Genomic DNA, 22091 nt, shown 5'->3' on the forward strand with positions numbered 1-22091 from the left:
CTGCATTTTTATGCTTTATTGTGTATTGTATTTTAAAGGGGCATAACTCATTCAAGAACTTCCTTAGTTCCTGATAATCATTATGCCTCTATTGGTAATTTTATTTTAAAAGAATAACAAAACCACAAAATTGTAACCTAAATTCAATAACAGATTGACTTGTAATGTAGTTTCTCCAACTTCTTTTCAATTCCATCAAACTTCGAGTTGTACTTGAGACCCCTAACAATCTAGAGGTATGCTGTTAATCACTTCAGATGCTACTTATTAATAATTAGCAATTTTCTCTGATCACTCATAGTCAGTACTAACTTCTACCTCCAAGTACAAGTCTTGTAAAATTTCTAATACACTGAACATGATGTGATCTACTTGGTCTGGAGGGCAGTAGTCGTCTTCGCTGGATCTGTCAAAGGCAAAAGGCAGAATGAAATATAAACATGAGGCTAAATGTCTATACCAGGTGAGGACATCATGCAAAATGATATAAATTAAGAATTTGACAATGCTCAATGAATACACGAACAATTCAGTTAGATGGAATTTCTTGTGTATTTAAAAATGTTGATAAAAGAACACAATTGAAAAACTAGTTGTTGGATACAAAAGGTCCATGCTTGAGTATTCCAGCAATTTCTTTATCTCATTCAAAATGACATAGAGATCTTGATTTTACCTAGCCATAGTAATTATAGTTGGTCGTTTGAGGTGACACAAGAAGTCCTGAGTAGCATCTACCAACAGAGTTATCTCCTCCTGACTGCTGACATGGTGGGGGAGTTCGGTATCATCACAGGTACACCCTGCCTCATGCAGAAGGTCAAAGTTCACTGGATCGTCATTCGTTCGAGAAGATTTCAAGTCCTCCACTAACGCTTTTATTTGATTACTCCTTTAATGAAGAAAACATGAAAGAATTAATTTTGCATTACAGTATATTACAGGTATTCTGAGATGAAATTATTTCAGAAATACAAAGAATAAATGTCTTACTTAGAATGATTAAGTTTAGGTTCTGAGCACTGGGTGAACTTCAAAAGCTCTTCCTTTAAACGATTCAACTCCTCTTCTCTTTTTAACACACATTCCTCGACATCCTAGCAAAATTATACAAATACATCTCACACAGTTAAAAAACGCAAGTGTTGTAAATTCCAGAGGGACAGATATAAGCATTTCATTCTTTTTATTTGATTTGACAGTGTCTATTCTTCTAAAAGTGAAACAATGCCCTTGTATATCTGTACATTATTACAAACCTCATCAGAATTACTTGACGGTGCCTGAAAGCAGTAAAGCTCTTGCAGAATCTGGTATTGTGAGGGTGTATAAACTTCAAGAAAAGGGTTCTTTGTAGAATAAAAATCTAAATCGATATCCAGTATCACAGTTTTGTCTGAGAATTCCTGCAATAACTCACTGATATTTGTCAACGAGTCCCTGAATTTGTCACCTGCAGAGTTACTGGAAGTGGATGTGCCACTACCACAAGACGACAAGGACTTGCTGGTACCCGCACTGTCACCATAGTCTCTCTGTGTTTCACTAGTGTGCCTCCCTTCATTTGTTATTCTGTGTTCGGCTTCACTAGTGTGCCTCCCTTCATTTGTTATTCTGTGTTCAGCATTAGTGACGGTGCTACCAGAAACAGATAATTTGTCGGAATTTCCACCATCACAGCAAGTTTTCTCTATCTCTGCTTGAACTAAACTTCCACAGTGAAATTCACCATCATTAGTCCCCCTTAAGTTTTCATTCTGCTGCTCACAGTCCCTGTTCAAGTTTTCATGGACAGCAGAGCAGGAGTGTGGTCCCAGTACACATGAACTACTATCAGTACTTGTTTTGTTGTTTTGACATATGTTTCTATTTTTACCCTCTATTTCTATAACTTCACTTCCATCTTTTCCTTTCTGTTTCTGTTCAGCAGATTTGCAGGAGTCTGACATTTCCTTCCAGCCACTTGGTTTTAGAGTAAACACAATCAGTTGGACAAGTTTCTTGTTTGTCAGCTCAGATTCTGGTCGGTACAGAGTCTCACTCACAAAATATGATTCCTTACAACTGCACCTGAAAAAAAAAATCAATTTGCTAAGCAGGCGGAGCAGCAATATTTTTAAAACTACATTGATATGATTACATGTATCTTCACTACATCGATATGATTACATGTATCTTCACTTGTAAAATGCAGTTTGACTGGTTTATTTGACTTGAACAACATTGTATAAATTATTTTTTTTTATAATCTTTTTATTTTTGTAAACAATCTGTATATATCATAATACATTTTCAATATATGCATACCAAGGATCATGTAGGAATACAGACAGGTCTTTTATATGTGAGAGAGAGAGAGAGAAAGATAGAAAGTTCAGGAAAGATAAAGTTTCATCTGTTCTAATGGGTATCAAATTTTTCGCTACACCATTTTTGTAAAATATGAATTTTTGTATAAATTAAATTGCCATTAACTTAGATATAACTTCCTAGAAATGATATCTAAATCTGTATGTCTCCTGTTTCCATATTTTGCTAAAACAACATTGTTTTGTGCCATATGAATTTAAATCAATATTTTTTAAATCTTTCATCAAGTTACATGCATTCTATTAAATTGAGTTACAAGGATTCTACTCATTTCATACAATATAAAGTAAGCTGAGTCACTTTACACTCTTTTATAAACCCCTTAACGTAGTTCCACCCTCCTGTGGCATCATAAGATTTTGCAAAGTCAATGATTTGATAAGATTTATGCATGACAGGAACATAAATTTTGTGGGAGTCTTTTTCAATAGTTATTGTAAAAAATCTTGTTAACCAAAAAATATTTCAAATGTCTGAGTGATATATGAATAATCAATTATATGTTTCAAATTATTGCATCCAAGGGCAATAATTCTATTTTCATTAAATTATTTATCAAGTCCATTATGCGATACATTTCTTTTTTTTTCCACAAACATTTTGTATATTTTTTAAAGAGACAGTTTCATGAAATTGTTATGAATACAATTATATCTTTATAACCAGTTTTTGTGAAATTTTGATAATACTGTTAAAGAAAAATTGCAATTTTCTGATGTTGATAACAGGTACAGTATATATGTGCTAATTGATAAAAAAATTATTGACACCACAACATACTTTAAAATTATATAATTTTTATTTGTTACTAAGATATATCATTTGAAGAATCAACAATCGACCTATAATTGTAGAGGGGTGGATTTACCTTTACAGTTTTTAATGCGTCAACTGCCTCACCTTACTTTATGATATATCGTACGTGTATGCACTGTTCAATTCTAAAAAAAAAAAAATGTTTACCTCTGCCAGGAAAATAGATTTCTTTAGTATGTGTTGTGTAATTGTTTGTAAGCAGGATTACAAAAAAAATATCGAGTGGATTTTCATCTGGGACTTCTTAAAAAATATGTACAAGGTAGTCCCAAATTTTCTGTGTCTGTTACATGTAACTAAGACTGTACACATACCTTATTGTGTCTTTTAAGGTGTAAGGTTGTGTCTGACTAAGACTGTACACATATCTTATTGTGTCTGTTAAGGTGTTAGGTTGTGTCTGACTAAGACTGTACACATATCTTATTGTGTCTGTGTCTGTTAAGGTGTTAGGTTGTGTCTGGCTAAGACTGTACACATATCTTATTGTGTCTGTTAAGGTGTTAGGTTGTGTCTGACTAAGACTGTACACATATCTTATTGTGTCTGTTAAGGTGTTAGGTTGTGTCTGACTAAGACTGTACACATACCTTACTGTGTCTGTTAAGGTGTTAGGTTGTGTCCGGCTGGGACTGTACACATATCTTATTGTGTCTGTTAAGGTGTTAGGCTGTGTCCGGCTGGGACTGTACACATACCATATTGTGTCTGTGTCTGTTAAGGTGTTAAGTTGTGTCCGGCTGGGACTGTACACATATCTTATTGTGTCTGTTAAGGTGTTAGGCTGTGTCCGGCTGGGACTGTACACATACCATATTGTGTCTGTGTCTGTTAAGGTGTTAAGTTGTGTCCGGCTGGGACTGTACACATATCTTATTGTGTCTGTTAAGGTGTTAAGTTGTGTCCGGCTGGGACTGTACACATATCTTATTGTGTCTGTTAAGGTGTTAAGTTGTGTCCGGCTGGGACTGTATACATATCTTATTGTGTCTGTTAAGGTGTTAGGCTGTGTCCGGCTAGGACTGTACATGTACTTTATTGTGCCTGTTAAGGTGTTAGGCTGTGTCCGGCTAGGACTGTACATGTACTTTATTGTGCCTGTTAAGGTGTTAGGTTGTGTCCGGCTGGGACTATACACGTACCTTATTGTGCCTGTTGTGGCACATTTGCCAACATAAAACTGGATGTTTTTATCTGCTATCTGTGTGCACCATGGAGGTTTGACCCACAGGATCACACTGACATGACCAGCATAAACCAATGGCATGATCCAGTTTTCTATGCTGATGCCTCTGAAAATATTTTTTTCTCCGTAAGTTAAATCTTCAGATGATATTCATCAAAGAAACATTTATAAATGTGTAGAAAAAATTCTTCATAGCAATACATGTATAAATTAACATTCTTTGATTTTTTTTTCTCTTTCAAATTCATAATGCAAATCAGAAGTATTTACTCATAAAGTGCTTCCTTATTGAAAACCTCATCTGCAGGCATATCTTTTGGTATGAGCATGTCTGGGTGGGAATCAAAATGCACAAATAACAGGTTAGAAAATGGCAGGTGGTGACTTCCAATGGCTCGGTGAACGTATGGGAGGACCTATGTAAAGAAACATATAATTTATATTTAAAAAAATATGTATCTTTAAATTTAGAAATGAACTTATGAAGTCATTAAAATTGTATCTGTAGAAAATTGGATTGAGATGATTTAGTGCTTGTCAGTTAACATCATGTGACTCTAAACTACTTCAGTAAATAACTGTTACTTGTAGCTTATAACTGTAAAAACTATTCTGAACATGTTTTCAATGTTTGATAAACCTAGTTTAACTTTTTTGATTCCTTAATCATAGTTTACATCAAACATAACGTCACTGATGAAAACAGCGATAGTTTATGCCTTGTAAACCATATTTCTTGCATTGTAATTGATAAACCTAGTTTAACAGATGCAAAACTACAATTTTCTCATGTACTGTACATGTATCAGGGATCGACATTAACGGTTGTCTGATTGCCCGAGGCAAGTGAAAACCCAGTTCGGACAAGTGAAACTCAAAACACTTGCCCGATGGTGCAAGTGATATTTTTAGTAAAAAATGTGATTATTATAATATTGTGTTAAGCTTGATGAATATAAAATATTAGAAAGTAAAACTCAACTTCATATAGAGTTGTTTTCTTTACTGAATCGTCAGATTATAGCAAAGGCGGTTAGGCCCATTTTAGTAGATTGTACTGCATCACCAGTTGACAATTGACAGAGAGAGATAATTAAGATAATTAGAATTACTGGTTGACAGGCTTCTTAGAGTCTAAAATATTTCGGACAACTAAGTTTTTCACTCGGACAAGTAAAACTTCCGAGTTTACTTGCCCAAAGGGCAAGTGAGATGAAAAATTAATGTCTATCCCTGTGTATGTGAACTGGTCTCCCATAGGAGGTATAAATGTTGCATAAGTTGAAACTTAAAAGTCTAAAATAAAATATTGACATTTCCATAGTGACATAATTTATGAAGTGAATGAATGGATATACGAAGTGTCATTTTTGCTAGATTTATAGCATTATATGCGAAACCTAAATGATGTACTGATCGACATACATATATGCTGTTTCATGATCCAAATTACAGTACAATGCATACTTTATGGTAATTTAACATAACAATAATATTAAACAAATCCAAAATGCTCAGCATATCCATGAATTCCCCATGATGTACACTATGACATCAAAACAAAGATTGTGCACTCTTGGATATACATATGCAATGACCAGGTTTCTATGTAGTATCTTTTTAAAATGAGTCTTGGTTTTGAGTTCCAGAAAACTTTGATAAATCACTGGAAATTTCAATGAGATCAGAAGATACAAGTAAAATGCCTATATATACTGTGTAATACAAATTTACATATACATTACTGGAGTTAGTGCATACTCATTAATCATGTTTGATTAATCAATACTCAAGTAAAATCACATATATACATGTATACCCCACTTAATTAAGGTTTAAAGAAAATTTCACAGGTATTATTATTTTTTATTTTTTTTTTTATTTTAGTGTATTTACTGGCATTAGTCACATCATTGTGAGCCTGACCTCATAATATATTTACCATTGCAGAGTTCTTGATAAGTGTCGGTAATGTCAGATTATCTGATAAAAGTAGTAAATGTCCGACACAAGTTACTTAAATGTCGGTCCTAATGGCCGATAAAAGATCAGGATTGAAGTCTGTTTTTACAGGGAAAAATTTTAAACCGATGCTAAACCTGGCAAGGCATTGAAACGTAAACGTGGGGAATCTGTTGTGAAGAACTACTAGGAGAAAAGAAATTGGTTGTTTCAATCCGTCTGGCAAGCTGGGAGACCATGGCTACTGTTTGATGCGGTTTTATCTAGGTGACACCATCTGTCGAAGGACCAACTACATCCGGGCCACAGTGAGAGAAAGAGTAATTATAAAGATTGCAGAGGAAGAAGCAGAAGATGCGCAATATTCTGCGGAGACATCGGGTCTGAAATACATCCAGCTTGTTTGAAATAGACTTGGTTACTTTCCAAGATTCAGCACCATATAGTAGGACCCCAAGCACGTTGCTTTTGAAGATCTTAATTTTGGTGTTGGTGCTAAACTTTGTTGACCTCCAGATGTTCCGCAGAGCAGAATACGCTCCTGTGGCTTTAGAAATGCGAGCTTGTACATCTGCCTCTGAATCCCCATCAGTGGTGATCTTACTTCCTAGGTATGGGAAGTTGGTGACATCTTCGATGTTTGTGCCATTTAAGGAGATAGGTTCCTCTGATATGGTATTGACCTTCATGATCTTAGTTTTGGAGGTGTTTATATGAAGGCCAATTGTTTCAGCTGTTTTTGCGAGCTGGGTGGGTTTTTTTCTTGCATGTCTCGATGACGGTGAGATAACAGTGCAATATCGTCCGCAAAATCAAGGTCTTCAAGTACTTCTGTCATACCCCAAGTAATCCCTGTTCGTTTGCTTCTAGTTGTTTTTCGCATAATCCAGTCGATGCAGAAGGTAAAGAGAAGAGGAGAGAGCAGACATCCCTGTTTCACTCCTGTCGTCAATTTAAACTCCTCTGATAGGCTTGATCCACAGATAACTCTGGCATTAAGTTCAGTGTATTGCATCTTGATGATGGAGATGATTTTATCTGGGATTCCATAATGACGAAGGATTCTTTCTAGGGCTAGGCGATTAACACTATCAAAAGCTTTGGTGAAGTCAATGAAATTGATGTATAATGGGGAGTTCCATTCATTGCTTTGTTTTAGAATTTATCTGAGAGCGAATATCTGATCAGCGCACGACTTCCCTTTCCTAAAGCCTGCTTGTTCTGACACAGTAAGGGATCTGTTACTTCTGCAATTCTGTCCAGTATCACTCTGCTTAGAACCTTCATGGTAACGGAAAGCAACATTATTCCTCTATAGTTGTTACAATTTGAGAGGTCTCCTTTCTTTGGTAATTTAACTATAAGGCCAGTTTTCCAGAAGGATGGTGTTTCTTCTGATTCCCAGATCTTCTGTAGGATATTTGTCAAAATTGTAGGTGTCCAGTATTCTTCGGCCTTGAGGAGCTCTGCATGTATCTGATCAATGCCTGCAGCTTTTCCATTTTTAAGTTTGGTGATTGCCTTTTTTACCTCTTCTATACTTGGTGGTAATATTATTGCCTCGTTCTCTGGGTCTTTCATATTAAATACTTCTTCAAAATGTTCCTTCCAGCGTTTCAGTACTACTAGGAGAAAAGAAATTGGTTGTTTCAATCCGTCTGGCAAGCTGGGGGACCATGGCTACTGTTTGATGCGGTTTTATCTAGGTGACACCATCTGTCAAAGGACCAACTACACCCGGGCCAAAGTGAGAGAAAGAGTAATTATAAAGATTGCAGAGGAAGAAGCTGAGAGGGGGTGACAGGATAGAGAGAGAGAAGTGAAGAGAGAGAGAGAAGTGAAGGAACTGAAGAGAGAGAAGTGGAGGGTGATCAGAGTGAGGAGTGGAGGAAGAGAGAGAAGTGGAGCAAGAAAGTGACTCAGTCAAAGTGGGGAAGACGAGAAAGAGAATGAAAGGAAAAATTATGAACTTATAGCTGAGATAGGGATTGAATATGATTAGTTGATTATAAATAAAATTTATAAAAACCACAAAAGCGATGTATTTTTTTCTGGGCCGACAAAATTTTGTTTGGGTCGACACTATTGTTAACAGTGTCAGACCAAATGTCTGACACTTCAAACGCAATTTCAAGAACTCTGCCATTGTTTGTACCTGCAATGACAAGACTTACTGTATTATATGTTTAATCAATTCAGAATGTAAACCAGTATTACAACATTAGAAATTTATAAGTGTCAATTGCCATTCAACACTGTGTGTTGCATCACTAAACCCCTGTTGAATGATGAACCAAAATACTCTGCAATATAATTACCTGGTTGTGATAATACAGTGTTAAGCAACAGGGAACCTTTTAAAAGGTTACTTAACGGAAGTTTTGGAAAAACTTCATGTGGAATCACTAGATTTTCCTTGATCATTAATTTGCACTTGAACTTTAATTAATTCTTAATATGTTGCACTTCACACTTGTCAGTCAGCTAGCTTTTAGTAGTCAGTTGTCAATAACATTCACTGCACACTTTCATAGAGAATGACATCTTTCTTTTTTAATAAAACAGCAAATTGGCAGGCATACAGTTAGCTCGCTGCTCAGGCAGTGCCCCGTGTTCAGATTGCGGTTGATGTCGAATCAACACAGTTGAGTTGTAAAATATATGCACTTAACAAATAAAAACTATCTATGTTTAAAAACTCTATAAGAAGGTTTGTCGATTTCTAACGCAACATATTGTATGTAACTGAAAGAATATATATATTCAATACACATTTTCCATTAAACTAAAAGAATATATATTTTCAATACACGTTTTCCATTTGAGGAAATTCTAGTTAAGAGTAAACCGCGTTACCTCATTGTGATCCTCAACAATGTATAATGGTAAACGTTTGTAGTTTTTCAGCTTTTTGGATGTGTCCATGTCTAAAGTTGATTTGTATTGTCAGACTGTGCAGTGTTACTGTGTACAATAAACCAAAAACCTATTTCATAAAATCAAATTCTGTTTCTCCGAACCATGGAGGCCGCCATATTGTTTTACTGTGTTAACTCGCGGAAATATGAATTCGTTCTCGATAAAAGTTGATAAACTAGAATCCCACACACAATAGATTTACATATTGGTGGAGGTACCATGTTATGTACAGCAATATATTATGTAAACAATATACAGTAAAATACTGTTACAGCGAATATGCTGTGATTTTTATTTCCTGTGGTTTCAAACCAGTTAGGCCTATAATTTATAAAATATTTTCTAAAGTTTATGGGATATCTTAGATCCTTAATCTTGTAGAATGAGATATCTTATATATTTTTCTGTATATATACATTTTATAAGATATATCATTATTATAAAAGTAAATTCATATGATACTTTTTAAAGTATAGATATCTTATTCTATACTATATAACATATCTCATAACCTTATAAGATATTTCATAAACTTTATAAGATATCTTACAGACTTAATAAAGTATCATATGAATTTACTTTTATAATAATAATATATCTTATAAAACGTATTAAATATCTTGTATATATATCATAAGATACATGTATCTCATAAAGTTTATCAGATATCTTATAAAAATCAATTTATGAAATATCTTACATAAAATGTACAAGATCTTTATATATAGAGTTTGTGTACTTGAGAAATCCTATAAAACATATAAGGTGTGTTTTATAAGATATCTTATAAAAATAAATGTACATGTATAAGTTTCTTCTATTTTTTTTGTAAGATGTCTCATAAACTTTGTAAGATATCTTGTTTAATATAAAAGATTTCATATAAAGCTTATGAGATATCTTATATAGGTTAAAAGATATCATATATTTTAAGGGATATCTTATAAACCGTAAATTATATGAAATATGAGCGAGTTGCTATATCCCTGCGCCAAAGGGAGGGGTGATACACATTCTAACCCCTTCACCCTGTAAAAATCTTTCCAACTGAAAAATATAATTCATAATAATATATTATCATGACATTTTATTCTGTTAATACGATTTTGATAAATCGCACTAACAACATTTTTTTTTAATGACACTTTAGCTGTTTGGTTTTTTTTTTTTTTTTTTTTTTTTATTTACAACGATTCTTTTACTTCGAAGGGTATTGTTCGATTTATCCATTACAGTATTGAAAGACGAGAACCATAATCAGTCGTTCTGAACAATACAACTTTCGTGGAATAATATTCAGATACTATTCACATTCTATCGTTATATGCATATCACATAATAGTCAGATACTATTCACATTCTATCCTTATATGCATATCACATAATATTCAGATACTATTCACATTCTATCCTTATATGCATATCACACCTTCAGATGCATCATTTACATTATTTTTGCATTTTGATTGACGGTACATTACAATTGTGAACACACTTTATTAATATATAGTTACATTCACTGAATTTTTTCTCTTATATTTCTTTTGAAATTGACGTTGCTTTCATCATGCAATAAATACATGTTTGTTGCATTAGTTCAATCCGGTTTTCTAGTACCACATGTCTGCAAAATCAATTTACAAATATGAAGTGTCGTCAAGGGGTGCATTGGTTGTTCCATTTAACGCAACAAATGGGTCAACCATATGATATTACAGATATACTTTTAAATGATGCATAAAAATATAGATATAAACAATAAATGTCTTTCTTTATTTTTTTATCGGGTGACGAAGGTAACAGTCACTGTAGAAAAAATTTGCATAACCCGCTTACGCGGGTAAATTAATTAAAACAATTAAATTAAAATAATTTGAAACATCAAAGAAAGCATTTTATTGTTTAGATACATGTAAACTCACAGACAATTACATTATTTTGTATAAAAGACAAGAAAATGTGTCTAATAAATGCAAGTGAGATGATCAGATGTTGTGAAATTAAACATGAGAAATTTGTATGATATACTTAGAAATTCAGACTTCTAATGATGAAAAGGGATGTAAGTCAGCGGACAGTTAATACAAAAAGAATTTGTTATTTAATGATAAAAAAATTTAAATTAATTTAGAGGTACGTCGTATGAGACATATACATTTTTAACTGAGTGCTCTCTCTCTCTCTCTCTCTCTCTCTCTCTCTCTCTCTCTCTCTCTCTCTCTCTCTCTCTCTCTCTCCTCTCTCTGTACTCTCTCTCTCTCTCTGTACTCTCTCTCTCTCTCTGTACTCTCTCTCTCTCTCTGTACTCTCTCTCTCTCTGTACTCTCTCTCTCTCTCTCTCTCTCTCTCTCTCTCTCTCCTCTCTCTCTCTCTCTCTCTCTCTCTCTCTCTCTCTCTCTCTCTCTCTCTCTCTCTCTCTGAATGTGATAAACACATAATTTTAATAATAAATATCTAAATAAGTAAACGAAAAAGAGAGAGAGAAAGATTAATTCCTGACCATATAGCGCTAAAAATGATTTCTATTCAACATCGGTTTAGGGATGAACGAGATGCCCTACACACAGATGTATTACAACTTTGAAACAAAAATAAAACAAACATTAATCAAGAGAGAAAACCCCCCACTACAATTGCACATGTATTTGCAGGGAGTTTCATGCTGGTTTTAACAAACCCTAGATGTCATCGAATTTCTGACTGTCTCCCTAGAAACCTACACTGGCCGGTCGATGTATGGACCAAACATTTATCAAAGCGTGCGGACGCACCGTCCCCGTAAGACGCACTTGATCTTAATTTGCCAAAGGAAGAAAACCTGTGCACTTGTAAACAGACGACACAAGTTAGGTATTGATGTCCGATTTATATTTTCAACAGCTTTACGGAAAGATAGAAAGTATATTGACGTTGGTTTTAAGGTAGGACGCAGCTGATCACATCTTGAAATCCAAGTCCACTGTTTGAAATGCCAAAGCTGTGGAAAATCGCGTGGCAAGATGTAATATTTGAGATTTTCCGACTACTTCTTAGATAAAATAAAACCAATTGATTTATAATTCATAATGTTTATCATTAGTTTATCGGTTGTGTGATATTGGAGAGAGAGAGAGAGAGAGAGAGAGAGAGAGAGAGAGAGGATAATACAACAATTACATGTATTGTATAGTCGATAAACAGCTACCCCCGTAGCAACATCGAAGAAGCTTATGCACATTAGAAGAATTGATCTTTGCCAGGAGGTATAAAGTCATTAACACTGAAGACTTTTTAACGAATTTTGTAGTCTTTAATCACAATGAATGAACCTGCCTTTAACCCAGACCAAACTTGTCGTGGCGGAGTCGACAGATCCTCAATGAGAACGGTTTCAGGTTATATTTATTTCGTAACGTCAAGTGCTTTAACTCAGAGTTTTGTATTAATTAGATACACACTGAGCATTAAACGATCAGTACAAACACAATTCACGAATTAAATCACCTCAAAGTATATGTCTTTCGGGATTAAGGGTTTACAGCGAATTATGAAATTAAAAAACTTTTTGAACAAGTGCAGATATAAGCTATAACTGGAGGAAAAACATTGTATAATCTTTACAAACAGCGATTATCGATTATGTTTTGAATTGAAGAAAATCGGATTTTTGGTATAGATATGATAAGCTGTAAATCTTGTCTTTCTTATTGTGATAAATTTGACTATGCATGATCTTTGATTTCCCGCGACTTAACGCAAACTATTGTCGACAAGTGATGATTTATTCTCAAAAACTAATGTACAAAAGGTATAGAGAAATACAAATACTACAAGTAAACGCCATAGAGGTCGTCACACAGAGGACCTGAATAAATCAACGGCACTAATTATGAATATCATTCAGTATACTGACTCCAATACCAAAATACCAGTCTACATTTACACAGATCCACTGAATGTGTCGTCACGAAGTAACAAGGTTAAGAGAGAAGAGATTCAATTAAGTTTACTCACTCAAACCAACAGTACATTGGTACATGAGGTGTAATTTACAGGATGTATACTATTAAGGAGGACAGACTGATTCATAGATATCAGTATAAACCTGCAGAGGTCTTTCAAAGTTTTCAGTTTCAAAGATGACACCAATTCACAGAATGTAAAAGAATTTGATCTAAAGCAGAGTTTCGTGTCTAGAAATGCGTTCCTTATATTTGAAAAAAGCTTTACATTCTGAAATAAAGTGCATTTCATCTGCTAATTGTCTTGAATTACAGAAAGCACATCATCTGTCGTCATATGGTACACCCAAACACCCACCAGTGGTATTGGCAGACGGTGATTTGAAGTTCTAACTTTAACAATTATTCCTCATATCCAAAAATTGATTTAAAATGTTTTACGTATGGCCCTTGGATGAGCTACTTATATCAGTGGACCTTTTATGTTTTAATTGATCGTTCAGTCTTTATTTAACTGTGTGTGTGTGTGTGTGTGTGTGTGTGTGTGTGTGTGTGTGTGTGTGTGTGTGTGTGTGCGTGCGTGCGTGCGTGCGTGCGTGTGAGAGAGAGAGAGAAAGAGAAAGAGAGAGAGAAAAATTTAGTTACATTAATTCCACTTAGCGATGTACAAGCTGTAACATTTATGAAAAATAAAGCATCCTTATGCAATATTATTCATTGACTTACTTTGCAAACAGGCATTAAAATTGTATTTTACTTAATTATAACACATTTATTCGCTATATATACGTAACCCAAAAATGATATATAATTTACGAACAGAAATTACATATATAGAAATGTACCACCACTATAATCATCATGAATGAAATTGTGATATGTTGGATACCAGCAATGATCTTCCTATCGATAGTCTCTCTATATGTTAGTTTTTCATGTTAATCATCTTTCAGTTTGGTTTTAAATATACAATTGAAACCTTTCTCATGCAAGGTATAGAAAGTATCCCCCCACCCCCATCATTATGTACGTTAGAGATTCCAATTTAAACGTTCACCAATAAATGTCATTTGTACAAACACCTGTTTGATAGTCATTCACACAGGGGCTAAGCCCGTTTTGGGCCCGAACTCTGTGATACCATATTTATGGTATCACAGAGTTCGGGCCCAAAACGGGCTTAGCCCCTGTGGTCATTCACAAAATAAAACATGCAAACGATATATTCTAGACTTATACTGAGTTTTCGGGACCTGAACATTATAGAAACTGGCAGATATGCCTTGTGTATACAGAATATGTATCTATTTCAAGAAGAATTAGAGAAGTAAAATATACCATTGATTGCTAATCAGTAATGACATTACAATAATTCTCATATGGAGATTCACGTTTATACTCTATATAAATATGTGACGTATAGCTCTCAATCTCGGAAAACATCAGCATAGGATCCATCTTTCAGTCTAAAAGAAAGCTATCAACAAGTGTGCATGTAGGCACGTGATTTTCAATATGGTTGTGTACTGTTTAACGTCCCTCTCGAGAATATATCACTTGTATGGACACGTCACCATTGTCGGTGAAGGGCTGTACAATTTAGGCCTATGCTTGGAGCTTACGGCCTTTGAGCAGGGACGGATCTTTATCGTGCCACACCTGCTGTGACACGGTGTCTCAGTTTTTGTGGTCTCATCCGAAGGATCACCCCATTTAGTTGCCTTCCAAAGACAAGCAAGGGGTTCTGAGGAATGAACACAGAGGCCTATACAATGTACATATATATTAATTTGAGAATTCACTCAAACTTTCAATACGTGTGTAAACAGAGGACACTTTTTAACCATTTGACCTGCATTGGGAGGACGGAGCATTATGAGGACAAATTCTGTCCTGGCCTACAGAATGTGAAAGGTTTAGATACAAGGTATTATATTATTGGGGACAAGTGGTATAGGGTTCCTATTGCTATTCTCTCCCAAAAACTTCTTTTTCACAATTCAAAAGAGAGCATTGGATAAACTTTTATAGGGGGCCCTATAACTACCTAAGATATTGCATTTTTTGTATTTACAATAATGTTTGAATTATTCATTCTCTCCTTGACATTGTGAAGACATTCACACTAAACACTTTCGTCGGAGAGAGAGAGAGAGAGAGAGAGAGAGGGAGAGAGAGAGAGCGATCGTCGTGAGAAAAATGCGCTACTTCATTAAGATATATACACTACTGTAATAGAAGTACTTTTTCATAATCACCTGTGTTCGTGCCTTCCACTTTTGAAAATTATCCTCGATTACCGTGACTCAACATAACGTTTTAAAATATTTGAACGTGGGGTGAAATTAGGAATTTGAAAAATAATTATGTCGATTTTAAGGTATGTCTGTGCTATCTGTAATTGTCTCAATACACGCATAGCAGGTGTAGTAATGTGAAAATTGATCGAAATATTAAGATTTTTGTCATTTCAATTTCCTATTATTTTGGGGAAAATGCACTTGTTAATTCAAATGCGTTTCCTACGATATGCATGTAGAAACTAGATGGTCAAATCAGATTTCTGGCATATAAACGTGATTATCATGTAAATTTATTTTCTCACTCGTTCATAAAATTTTGTGTTGATATTGAGGATTTTTTGCCGTTGTATTTTTACAAAAGTAGTACCGTGTGAGCACCGGTATACTGTACATGTTAGCAAAAAAAAAAAAAATCGTTTACTTTTGCAGGTGTATTTCAAAATCAAAATAGAGATTAGGAATATTAAGAATGAATAGAATTTAATGAATTTTTAAATATATAGAATGTCAACTTTACGCTTGAACTGGCGATTTTTTCTATTTAATATATCGATAAATAACACATGAAAAACCCGAATTTCATTTATCATGGAGTGACACTCGTCTTCTATTGAGGGTATTTTCCTCTTTGCACAATCTTATAAAAACACATCAGGATTTTGATTATTGGACTTCTAACATGTTTAATTAGATATAAACGACACGGTTCAAAGGTTTCCGCCAATAGAACATCATTATATATGGCGATTATATTACAATTTCCAGTAAGGACCACTACTGTTACTCAGGGAAAGGAATTAGCGACAGGTACTCCCGCAGGTGTGAGCTCCTGAAATACAATTTCAATGATTAAAGTACAGGTCCTGTCACACAATGTCAAATGATACCTTCATTTTTTTTTACAAGTGAAGTGTTGGCTAAAATATTCATGGAGTCGTGTCCTCAAATGAAAGGAAAACTTAATCCCTAGGAAAAGCTTTCTCTGATTCACCGTATAATAGCAAAATACAGTTCACTGATACCAGAAAAATGCACCTGTATATCAAAAACGAGTATCTATATACACTGTACAAGTTTAGTTCAGATTCAATTTATTGACGAGTATTTATATACAAGTTTAGTTCAGATTCAATTTATTGACGAGTATCTATATACAAGTTTAGTTCAGATTCAATTTATTTCATCTTTATCATTTTATCACATACTGACATAGTAAATGTGTATTTATTACCACTCGGTAAACTCAAACTCTCTCTCTCTCTCTCTCTCTCTCTCTCTCTCTCTCTGCTGAATTGAAATGCGGAATAAATAAATGATAATCCTAGATCCACAGGGGCTAAGCCCGTTTTGGGCCCGAACCCTGTGATACCATAAATATCACAGGGTTCGGGCCCAAAACGGGCTTAGCCCCTGTGCCTAGATCTAACAAATGTACATGTACATTCCGGTAATGTCAATTCTCCTGTGCGTGAATGCATTACTTTGTACATAGAACGCTGGTATCATCCGATTTATATTGTGCACTTCTATTAATTTCATTTTATGACGATTCGTCCTCAAATTGCTTCCGAGAGTCTTCCGTGACCCAATGCTGACAATATTGAGGATCTTCAAACAACGTGGACAAATACTTTAAACTAATTAAGTATGATTCGTATAACTGCAGGTGTCTAACAATTCGGCATTTTTCTCAATTTCAAATTTTAACACACGAATCCATCAATTGTGTGTTGTAGTAATAGTTCTTGTTAGCTTTTGTTACCGGCCACTTAAAGTCATCTATTTACCGATGACGTTTACGTGAAATTGTGGACAAGTATCCCCTTCACCTTTAACCCTTCTGCATAGATCCCCAAAATCAACACTTCTGGCGAGTAAAAAGCAGGTGCGAGAAACGATCTCAGGATTCCAAGTCACGCCGCACCTGCCTGTCCGAAGATTTTGGGGGGAGATGTCAATATTTTCTCGTGTTTGGTATAATTCTCGCCTTGTTTTTACAGACATTTAAGTTAAAATTGGGAGCTTATAAATCTTTATACACTTGCAGGTGTTTATGGGGTAAGCAAATACGACAATAATGTCAATAAACTCCCTCTATGGATAAGCGGTAAAAATTGAAATGGTGTTACTTTCTAATCTACATAGATGTACATGATAGATATAGATTTTGAACATTTTGAAACACAAGTGCATGTCCCACAATTTCCAACATTTTCTATGAAATCTTTACACACCAAACGGCCTCCAGTTTGTTGTTGTTTTGTTGGTTTCTTTGTTGTTGTTGGTTGTTTTTTTTTTTTTTTTGGTACTTACTGCAGCGCTCTACTTTCAATTTTATTGATTGATAATATTTTCATCAAATTATTTTATCTGGTCCTATTACTGAATAAATATCTCGTTGATTTCTTTACATTTTAAAACGATTTCCTATAATCCAAAATTAAGAAAAAGACAAAATCATCGACCTCGCACGAAATTGGTGCGCGATAAATTACATGTATGATGTACATGGTTTCACTCGATTGCCGCCACACGACCTTAATTGTCTGCAAACAAAACTGCTCGCGTGGCATTTCCCACCCGTGCGGGGCAACTGGATCTCTTGTGCATGGTGTCAAGGCACTTGTGGAATATTAATGATGCTGGTTTTATTTGATGAAATCCTGATATGGGGACAAATGGCAAGACAGATAATGACTTGCTTAAACGTGTCAGCGACTTCATTCGTTTTAAGTATACGTCTCAGAGGTCGGAGCAGGTGAATTTCAAATACAATATCTCTATTCGGAGTGGTTTATGTCTTTCACTCAGATGTGAAGAAGCAGGGATAAGGTGCGTAATTTATTTAATTAACGTAAACCTTCTCCTCCCGTTCTTTATGTAGAAGGTAAAAATCACCTGTCGTATGAGGGTGAAAGTTAGGAGGACCTCTTTTAAATTACACCTGCAGTTAACACCTGCCACGAAGTGGCCTATTTAGCTAATGATATTTCAAAGATCTGACTCAATGAATGGTATTTCCCTTGTGGAGTTGTAGGTGCTAAAAAAAATTTTGATAGATTTCGAAAAAAGAAATCATTCAATATTTTATTGAAGATAAATAGCGTTAAGGTATTGCACCAATTTTGTCTTTCACTTTTAAGTGGTGCAAGGTCAGAAGCCAATTTGTTAACTTGCGATATCTGTCAGTGTGAATATACTTAAAGAATGCTAATTTGAATATTATTCAGCATTCTTATTATTTATTTTTAAAATGTTAAAACATCATCCTTGCGTTTTGTTAAAAGACAGAACAAATATTTGAAATCATATAGGCCTAAGTGTATTGATAATTTAATTAACATACCATACATCACATCAAATGGAATATAAATAAGTTCGTAACTATTTAGCACTCAAAATGCACACAAAACCCGCTTATTGTGACTAGACGCCCACAAGATCACCTGGTTATACACTAATTTACACTAGTAAAGGTTTGCTACAGCAACCGTCCTCGTGCTTTAACAGGAGAGACATGCGAGAAAATGTTTTGCAACAGGATTTGCAACTGTATTTTTTGATGTCGGAATGAGTTTGAAGATGCGCGCGAAGATTGGAGCGGTCCGCAAACGCACGTGCACAATGATCACACCTGAAAGGTTTCTCCCCCGTATGGGTTCGTATGTGACCTTGAAGCAACCAAGGGCGCGAAAATGCTTTTCCACAGAGTTTGCATTTGCAGGGCAGAGTATGTGTCCTAATATGCATTTTCAGTGCTCCAAGTGAAACATAGGTCTTATCACAGTATTTACAGCTAAATTCTTTCTTGACCTGACTTGCACAATGAAACTGTTTGTGTTTTGTTAGTCCGCTAAATGTTGCGTACACTTTGGTACATCCATCGCAATGATACCGCATAGTTTCACCGTCTTTTTCCTTTCTCTTTCCAGAGACAGTCAAATCTAGCTCAAACAATGGATTTTCTCCTAAGGAATATTTTGAAACCACTGGATCAAATGCCGATGATGATACTTTTGAAGTATTTTCCTCGAGACCGTCATCTGATTTCTGCGATTTTGAGACATGTACGGGGTATGGTAAATGGGGACTTGGCAACGTCCGGGACTGCGGGAAAGCATGACGCATGGCACTAAATGCAAAGAACGGATCACTAAATGCCTTTAATGGAAATTGATGTTCTGATGTTATGGGGTGGAATGATGGGAATCCAGGAGGAAGTCCGGGAATCGGCATGCCAAACGGAAGGTAAGACGAATAATGAGGGAGCATGCCACGGAATAAAGGATTCGGCCATGAAGGAAAATCATACGGAATATGTGGAAACTCGAACGGACTTCCAGGGGTACGGCAGGCTCCTAACCTTTCATGTTCATCACGTAAATGTGGGGAAGAATTCCGAGATTCCGAAGTTGATGGAGATTTACTTCCTGCAAAAAAATATATCATGATTTCGTAAACATGGAATGTCAATGTAAGATTTTGAGGTTTCATTGAAAGAAATTGAATTTTCAGATCATCATCATAATTCGTACAAAACCTTATTTTTTCATCATTTACGGGCCATTATACATGTACATGTTATACCCGTGAAAATTATTACTAAGTATGACAAAAAATATCAAAAGGATAGCGCTTTAAAATCTGAACCTTCTCTGGTGCCAAATTGTATTTCTACGATGAATTTTCTGAAGGGTTTAGTTGAATTATTGTAGCGATGGGATGAAATTGTTGGGCACGCAGTTATGGAACTATCCCTCCCCCTGAGGGTATGTTAATGGTAATAGACCACACGTTTGACCACGTTAGCATAATAAAACAGATACACCTGTTCGCAAATTATCCACGATGTCACTTGACTATAAAAGATTTCACGTCAAGTAGTTAAATATAATGTGAACCTTGTAAGGATTTGCTCCTTCTGAAATAGGGCAAAAGAAAAAAGACCTAGCAGAGATTCATTACTGAGTACCGATTTTAATACCATTTTTCAAAAGGATTTGGGAAAACATTTTCCTCTTTGACCTTATTTACTATGAAAGGATGGTAAATTTTGATATTACTAGTATATTTTAACTGGCAAAAGAATTCTTATTCACTATAAGAAATTGTTGTTTAATCAAACTGCTTGAAACCACATTACTCTGACTGTATTTGAGAAGTTAATCCAATATTAAAATCGTAACATTAAGATGCCATTTTAATGACTTATCATACCTATTCCAGCCAAGTTGTTGCAGTTTTCGTCTAATTTGGTGATGTCTCTGTCGTCTCTGTTTTGCCGCTTTGGGGGTTTTGGTCTTTCTTCCTCGTCGTCTGAAATCCCGAGCATCTTGGTGATGGCAAACTTGTGTAAGCTGTCTCTCTCCTTTGGGATCTTGAGGATCGTTGTATCTACAGCTGACTTGTCGCTGAAACTCATGGTATCTCGTCCAGTTTGGCAAACGTCCATTATCACCGGTGCAGTATTTTGAAAATGTCTTTAAACTTATAAATTGTCAAACAGTTAAAATTAGGAATGTTTTCGCATTCCTGCGACACCTTTTTTCCTTTCTTTGGTTAACTTTCAACAGTGGCGTTAGCTTTTTGGCCATGCATGAGTTAGTTGCTTCAGTGATTTTGTGGACACCGAATAAACTAAAACGAAATCTTCTCGAGTATCGTTTTTAAATCGTGGTCTTCCTTCATTCAAAATACAATATCCACTTTTTTTCTTAAGAAAATCAGTTTACTTTCTACCAATCGTAGAGCGTGATTTCAGAAAGTTTGACAAAGCAACGCCCAATCAGATTTCAAGGCTCCGCCCAGCCTTTTCTTGAACCAATCTGAATAAACATGCTTATGAAAATGGGTAACAGGTGTTTGAGAACTTTAAGAAATTCCCGCAGTTCACAAATCATATTAGTATATGTATATAATTGTAGAATTCGCTTTCATTTTTGAACTTTTTCTGTTTTGAAATATTAACATGGGGTAATTTGAAGCTTTCGGTAAGAAAACCTATTCTTTATTTTGACGACAGGAGATATTTACAAATTAAATAAAGAAGTGAGAAAAATAGAAAACGAAGGCTTGTCAGGACAGATTCCTACTGTTTTCTTTTCCTATTTTCTACTAGGGAATCACGTGTTAGAAATTAACAACTTCCGGGGGATACAAACGACAAGGTGTTACAAATCATGCCAAGTCTGATTGAAAGTAAACGTCCGAATGACTGCCATGTTGATACAACAAGTGTTCCATTGAAAACTGTGTTTGCCCGGCGTATTTTGTCCACCCCTTCCGTATTTAAAAGACCTGCCAGACCATCTTGCTCATTCATATTAATTGGTCCTCCAAATATTAAGAGCAACCTCTTCATGTTAGGATAGCTTTAATCCGCCATTGTTGTAAAGGATTTTGGAGAGTGCACACTTCTAGTCTCTAGTGATATATTATTTGTTATGAAGTTTAAAGTCATTTTTAACATCTTGGGGCAATGTTTGCAATGAAAAAAGAAATTTAAAATTCGATCTTACATAGGGAATTAAACCGTAGCGATATTGCCAATTAGATACGGTCTGAACCGTTTTATTGATTTAGCCGGATTCATAT

The 22091-nt window shown here is 35.1% G+C and overlaps 2 protein-coding genes across 2 annotated transcripts; both read right to left on the reverse strand.

The window, feature by feature from the left end:
- Position 1: 1 nt before the first annotated feature.
- On the reverse strand, positions 2 to 9395 carry LOC125668712 (UPF0489 protein C5orf22 homolog). The gene is made up of 7 exons (XM_048903067.2): positions 9191 to 9395; positions 4643 to 4788; positions 4329 to 4478; positions 1260 to 2070; positions 994 to 1097; positions 677 to 892; positions 2 to 406 (listed from the first exon to the last, which is right to left on the reverse strand). Exons 1-7 carry the CDS (start codon positions 9257 to 9259, stop codon positions 292 to 294), a joined length of 1611 nt encoding a protein of 536 aa, XP_048759024.2. The 5' UTR covers positions 9260 to 9395; the 3' UTR covers positions 2 to 291.
- A 9418-nt stretch (positions 9396 to 18813) lies between these two features.
- On the reverse strand, positions 18814 to 21399 carry LOC125668724 (zinc finger protein SNAI2-like). The gene is made up of 2 exons (XM_048903094.2): positions 20715 to 21399; positions 18814 to 19927 (listed from the first exon to the last, which is right to left on the reverse strand). Exons 1-2 carry the CDS (start codon positions 20947 to 20949, stop codon positions 18960 to 18962), a joined length of 1203 nt encoding a protein of 400 aa, XP_048759051.2. The 5' UTR covers positions 20950 to 21399; the 3' UTR covers positions 18814 to 18959.
- Positions 21400 to 22091: the final 692 nt, after the last annotated feature.

This window comes from Ostrea edulis, chromosome 1, assembly GCF_947568905.1.
Source record: "Ostrea edulis chromosome 1, xbOstEdul1.1, whole genome shotgun sequence".
NCBI lineage: Eukaryota > Metazoa > Mollusca > Bivalvia > Ostreida > Ostreidae > Ostrea > Ostrea edulis.